The sequence below is a fragment of the Protomyctophum bolini genome, assembly GCF_963924005.1.
Source record: "Protomyctophum bolini genome assembly, chromosome: 24".
Lineage (NCBI taxonomy): Eukaryota > Metazoa > Chordata > Actinopteri > Myctophiformes > Myctophidae > Protomyctophum > Protomyctophum bolini.
The window spans coordinates 19,183,694-19,190,702 of record NC_137885.1 but is presented as its reverse complement, the minus strand read 5'-3'; the positions used below and the strand labels follow the sequence as shown (position 1 = coordinate 19,190,702).

Below are 7,009 nucleotides of genomic sequence, written 5' to 3'. Positions count from 1 at the left end.
TTGAAATATTTATTAACGGTTTGTAGAATTACAGTACATTTCAAGCACAAACTCAATACAAAGACTGTTAACTGTGAGTGGACGACCCAATTAAGCATTACACTTGTTTACAACAGTTTGTTGTTCAATTCATCAAAACATTTAGAGACATACAAATAGACACTTCTATGTAGTTAAAAAACAGAACAGGAATTCATCATATAGGAAGCAAAAAGGGAAAAGATACATATACAGTGAGGGGGAAAAGGGGGGGGCGGTGGGGGGGAATGATAAGACACACGGGTGTGATTTTTACTTATTCACATCACCTACTGTAGCCTACATGTGAAAAAAGCTACTCCTGTGGAAGGGTTATCATATAATTTACTTAGTTATATTGATCCTTTAAACAATTTGTACACGTGCGCGCAGACTGGGTTGGGTGTGTGAGAGAAGGGGCGCTGCATGAGTAGAGGAGAGGCTAGTGCATGGCGCGCGTGTGAGAAGGCACCAGTCGCCACCAGAGAACAGTCACATTAGTCCGGCACCACGCACAACAAGAGCTATAGGCGGTGTGGATACATAAAGCAGAGAGTGTGTAAGCTACCGTGCGTCGTCACCCCCGTGGATTTTAATTTACAACAGAAGAACATTTCCAAACAGCTCCGTCCAAGAAGCCGAACACAAGGAACGCTGTCCTGGTCCGTCAGCTGCGAGACAACTGCTTCGAAAATGATCCTCAAAGTCGTTTGCCTCCTCGGGATGTTTGTCTGCGGCATTCAAGGTATGAATCAGAATCATGCTCTCCTCCAGCTTTGTGACTTTGTGCGCAATAAGTTGCGTCGTTGACTCGTTGACTTGATCCGCAGCAGCTGCTTGTTTAGGAGAGAGAGCTGAGATGAGAGAAGGGCGTATTGTTTAATTAACTACCCTGGTGTTTTGTAGTTAAAGCACGTCTTTACAAGGGGCATGGAATGTTTGCTTTTCCTCTTATGATTGTGAACTGCCCGAGTTATGTGTTAGCCTATGTATTTCTGATCAAGGCTGCCGAGACACTTATGGATTTTGCAGGCTGATTTTTTTTTTTTTAAGAAAATCTGAATTTTTGTGTTAACTTACAGTATAGCACCTTTTGAACTGTCACTCACACCAGTTGAACTTACACGTTTCTCGGCTATATTTCGTTATTTTCTAGCCATTGTTTTAAGCGCAGTATAGACTGTTCTATTGTCTTACGATCTTATCCTTCCCTACCCATCTCAATCCCTTCATCTAGCTTAGCTCCAGGCTCTGTAGACGATAATGGTCGAGGAGGAACTGGCTATAGGACTGTTTAGATTCCTTCAATATCCATCACTTGTCTTGCACAGACATCGATAGCGCAAGCATACTGAGCACCCATTACATCGAATATTGTGCAAAGTTACTTTGTGCCAATGCTATGCCAGCATGTAGAATAATAGCAGCATGTATGGGGCTATAGGCTACAAGTTGATGCTGAGCTGGGACTGTTGGGCGCACCTGTACTACCCCCCTGTTGTCCTCTGTGGAAAATCTGTAACTGCAAGACGCAGATTTGATAGCTTTATAGTTCACACACTGCGGCTCCACTGCTGATTCAGTTTCGTGTTTGTTTAGGTCTTAAAAGTGTCGTGGACCCCGTGCGTGTCTCACTGACTCCGCACGTTCAATCCCTGGCGCTATACGGCAGGTGGCAGCAGAGCGCGCTGCAAAGAATTAATCCACAAACATTAATAGTGCGCAAAAATTGCGCCTCTTTGTAGTGTTTACTGGACAGTGCAAACATTGACACAAAAATAAATGCCTGCACATTATTATAATTTCAATTTATTCATTTATATTGGCTAATAAATGCTTTCCAAGTGCAGGGAATTAAAAAGGTTACCTTTACTGTTTTAAGTTGATTGCTATAGTCTAATGTTTAAGATTTTTTGGTTTTTGTTAAAGGTCTATCTATATTGAAATAGTATAAATCATTGCCACAGAGGCCCCTTTTCCACCGAGGTTGAACGGGTTCGATCTGTTCTTTTTCCACGCCTAATCTTGGCGGGAGTGTTTAAAAAAAAAAAAAAGGCCCCCCAGTTCTGTGTAAGCACCAAGGTCCCAATAATCTGGAACGGAACCAGTTTGAAAGTTATTTAGGTGGAAAAGTGGCCAGAATGTTTGTTCAGTTAAGGTTCTCAGTTTCCTGTATCTCCAATTATTTAATAAACAAATACATTTTCTGGTGGGTTGCCAATTTCAGCCAATCAGGAGAGAGTACCCATTTACCAGCTCAATTGTATAATACCAGTTCCAAGTTTTGTCTGCTCATTTCTTTACATCATTACACTTTCACTTTTTTATATGTACAGTAGTAAAAAAAGACAATCGTTTATCATAGTTCAGTATTGTTGCCATTGCATCACGTCAACCATCTGCAGCCTCACACGTTTTCAAAGACAATACAAACTGTTCTATGAGAACATGTACAAATCCTGCAAAAATGTTTCCAATATAAGACCTGTTTACTTAATAATTATTCAGTAATGAACTTTGTCAGTCAAGTCATATTAGTCAATAATATGCATCATCAGTGTAAAAATAACTAAATATGGTTTCTGCTCACCTTTCACGGGTTCAAGGTTGAAAGTTGACTTCATTTCCCCAATATGAAATAATTTCTATGCAGTCTATAATGTCATTGGATTTTAGACTATTAACGTATTATATTATATATTAACGTCCATGCCAAATAAATAAACATAACATAATGCACTATAATCATACTAATAATGCACTATAATCTGCATATTCATTATATTTGTCGGGCAAGACCTACAAATACTTGCCGCAGAGCCAAACTAGTTTCTTCAAGAAGAAGTTCATGTAATGTAAAAGCAACGTAGGTTACAGTATCTTTGCAGATGTCATCTGTTCTGCTCCTTCCTTCCGGTTCATTTTCAATCCCACTTCAGTCTGTTGACGCTGCACTTACTTGAGTTTAACGTCCCTGAAGCTTTTATGTGCATGCCATGGCTTTTTCCTGACTCTTAGCTAAATGAATGATGTGCTTGTCATGGTTCACCAGAGACACTCCCAAGACGATATGTCAAGTGGCAAAATCAAGCTCAAATTAATAGTACTCCATCACACGTGTGGACGTTTCATGCCGAAAAGAACAGCTCTTACTGCTAATACGTTACGCAATGCACTGTTGTGTGACAAAGTATAAATTGGCCATTAAGATATTTCTTTGGATCACCGTAGTCGTGGGAAGAAATGTCAGTGACTCGGGGTTTAAAAGATTTATGCCCCCGGTGCTCGAGTGACTCCCCGTGCACAGTGCAAAGCATGGGCTTAAGCATGGATTTGTGGTCTGCTTACATGCTGTAGTTCATGTTGCATGTTCACATTCACACATAAGCAACAAGCAGCTTCTTCTCACGCACGTTCACATGCAGCGAACGGCCGCAAGCCCACCCAAATAGAAACATCACAGGCACATACAGGTATAGCATGCCTTTTTCTGAAATTCACACCGATGGCCATGCAGCAACAACCCTCTATCAATAAACATCCCTCTATGATCATTTCCGACCATACTCTTAAAACTGGACGCTGCGGTTCCTTTAACATTATGCAACATGCACTTAAGTCCTATTAAAAACTAACATGCAAAGCTCTTTTCAATAAGAAATGGCCTCTATCCTGGTCCTGCGACGTATAATTGATTGTGTTATTTGGTTAACGGAGCAGGAAGGCTAGGGGAGACGCACACGTATAGCAGAGTCAGTGCATATGAAAATTGAATGGTCCCCCGCAGGAAGCTGTGAATGAAAAATCAATTTAAGGAACGGCTGGAGTCAGCAGGCCATGTGGGGCCCTTTAGCACCCAATCCAGTTAAGTTCATAGTGCGGCCCCCGTTTTGCATTTCGTCAGAGACAAGCATAGCCGGCGTCGATGTCCGTTTCTCTTCCTGCAGGCTTGCATAAACTTCAACAGCATTTTGAGTCTGAACAATACCTAGGTCTGCATTTATTTTTTTAAGAGGTTGCAGTGGGTGATTTATATAAACTAGCTGGCTTGGATAAACAATCACTGTTCTCTATACAAGCTTTTTAATGTCAAGGAACCCTAGTTTGATATACACAGATCCATGAACCTCTGAGACCCTGGGCCCTATTAACATTTATTTTTAAATATTTTTGAATTGTTCAAATCTACAATCTACAAGCTCACGTGTCGATGCACATACACTCAGACTTTTGGAATCTCTGAATTTGGACTTTCCACCTTAAAGGGATTGTGACAAAACATTTGTAGGTTTTCTGAGCTCAATTGCACCCAAAAAACGGAACTTTTAACATTCAGTAGATTTTCTGTTGTGTGGGGTTTTCTGGCTCAAACAGGTGCTCTGAGTTTCCTGCTTTTTGTGATGTACTGTAAGAGACAGAAAATCCCATCATGTCAATGGGATTTGCCAGAAGTTTTCACTGTTTTGCCTGTTTACATTGCAGCTTAGAAAGGCTTCCAAACCCCAGAGAAAGTTCCAGACCACAGAAAATCGACTGAATGTTCTAAGTTCAGGTTTTTTGGATGTAATCACCCGCTTCGGATGTTATCACCCGATAATCAGAATGTTTGTAAGGCGCGCCGTGTCTGGTGGCCTTGAGCCACGTGAGGCACCGCATGTGCCGAGTGTCGTCGTCCGAGTTATGTCCCGATAGGCAGAGAATAGTAAATATTAGTAGCCCCTAGTTGCCATGCCCCGACAATAAAGTTGGAAATGACATGTTCAGCAGGGGGAGTCCTTGACCAGGCTATGTCTGCAGTCCGGGTGAACACAGCCAAACACCATAATGTCTAGTATGCCAGTATGGCCATATTAGCGCCCTGATAACGGTTGATTTCGTATATTTAATACAGTTACTGATAACGGACGAATACGCTGATGTAATTGAGGTCATAAAACCTAAAATAAAAAATACAAATAAATGAAAATTAATGTCATGAAACCTCTAACATTAACTGTATGGGTCTTCCTCCATGGAAACTGACTGGCATATGGTTGGATTGGGATCTTTACCTTTTCCACGTTGGCATCTCTGAGTGTGAAAACGTACTGTGTAAAGGGCTTAAAGTAGCACAATATATGTTGCCATTTAAACCACGTTCAGCGAAGAACTGAGGGACTGGGCGTCAGTGAGTGAGACTGGTGTCATGAAGAATGAGTCGAATTAATTTGGTTCAAGTAGATCTGTTTTCCGTGGAGTGTTTTGAATTGTATCCATAGCCCGAGTCTCTCTCTATGGTGTCGCATTGTGGCAGAATTAATAACACATAATTTAATCTTGCTGAGACACAATTGAATCAGTCCAAAACAGATGTGATTGGAGGAGACAGCTGCTGCATGTCTTGCAGTTGGTCTCCCATGGTTTACATTCACAACATGGCTTCAGAGAGGGGCAAAGGCGGGCACCATTGATACTGTAAATGTATGCAGCTATAACCATGCAGGAAGCAAAGCAAATGAACACTCAAACCACTGGTGACAACAAACCACTAACTGGATTGACAGTGGTGGTGGAGGAGGTGGTGCTCTGTCCATGCAATGCAAATAAAATTGTGCATAGCATGAATGAATTCATAGGCTAACTAACTCCGTACGGTCGTACGCACGCACAGGGCACATACGTTGGTCCGACGTACTAACAGTCCGACATGCATCAGTCCAACATGTGTGGCCAGTTAAGACTCATGCGTGGCTTTTTAAGACTCACCCGTGGCTTCCGCGTCCATGTGGTTAGGGTTGGGGTAGAGAGTCAGACTATTGCGTGTCGGATAGTCGGACCGAAGATATGCTCATTCTCTCCTGTGGAGTGTTACTGTGGGTTCAGATGTGGTTCTGATGTGTAATAAACAATGTATAGGTGTACAGGTCGAAATGGTTTCATAGAAGTTCGTCATAGAACACTGGGTGGCATTTTATGAACCCATTAAGGCCTGGAATGCACCTGTGTCACCGACCTTAGCTTTGAACCACTTTAACCATTTTTCTATACTTTAGCTATATAAAAACGATAGATATACAAGCTCGTAGCGGGGCACAGAGTGCCGCCGTAGGCTACAACACATTTTCAGATGGGGGTTGGCGGCCGAATACAGATAATTCTGGGGCTCCTTGACATGAAAAAGTTTTAACACCACTGATTTTCATGTCATGATTTAGAAGATATTTTTAGAATTATTAGAACTTAATGGGTTACACGGATAGACACAATTCACATAAGGGACAATAAGGTTAATGCCAGGTGTGATTGCCGAGATGTTGTCCTGTGCAGGCTTAGGAGGATCGACCAATGTTATTGTCCACCTTTTTGATATTGTATTTTCCCTTCAGTCATGTTGTTTAGTCTGAAGAAGAGCCTTGTGCTCAAAAAAACGTCACACAGATCATTCTGGTGCAATAAAAAAACATCTGTTGTCGCATTGGAGCCCTCAGTGTGGGAGCGTTGTATTTAGTTTTTCCCTTCAGGCATGTTGACACAACACCTGGTATAGCTATTATCGGGTTACACACCAGAACTCTGAAGCCCGCTATTCTGACGCATCGCCATTCCGACTCGGTGCATATTATTAACCCTAACCCCAGTGGTGGTAAAGTCCATTTACTTAAGTACTGTGCTCACGTACAATTTTGAGGAATTGGTACTTGAGTATTTCCAATTTCAAATCCTTTTTACTTCTACTCCACTACATCTCGGATCTATCTATATATTGTACTTTTACTCCACTACATTTATTTGAAAACTTTTTTATTAGTTAGGCTACTTTGTAGATTCAGTCCTATATATATATATATTTCGGCCATTTGAAAATAGCCTATCTACTACAAGCTTAAAATGCGTCGCCCCGCACCGAAACTTTGACATTCCGGATAATGAGTACTTTTACTTTTGGTATTTTAAGTGCATTCGAAACCCCTGGCAAATGAATCAACGCTTTCCCCCTATCCTGTGCATGCTT

The 7,009-nt window shown here is 41.5% G+C and overlaps 1 protein-coding gene across 1 annotated transcript in view; it reads left to right on the top strand.

Moving 5' to 3' along the window:
* Positions 1 to 683: 683 nt before the first annotated feature.
* The window catches only part of ncam2 (neural cell adhesion molecule 2), a 183,647-nt gene continuing 177,321 nt past the window's right edge, over positions 684 to 7,009 (top strand). The window contains exon 1 of the mRNA XM_080758053.1: positions 684 to 763. Coding sequence (XP_080614179.1) covers positions 712 to 763 — 52 coding nt within the window. The 5' untranslated portion in view covers positions 684 to 711. The remainder of the gene's footprint in view (positions 764 to 7,009) is intronic.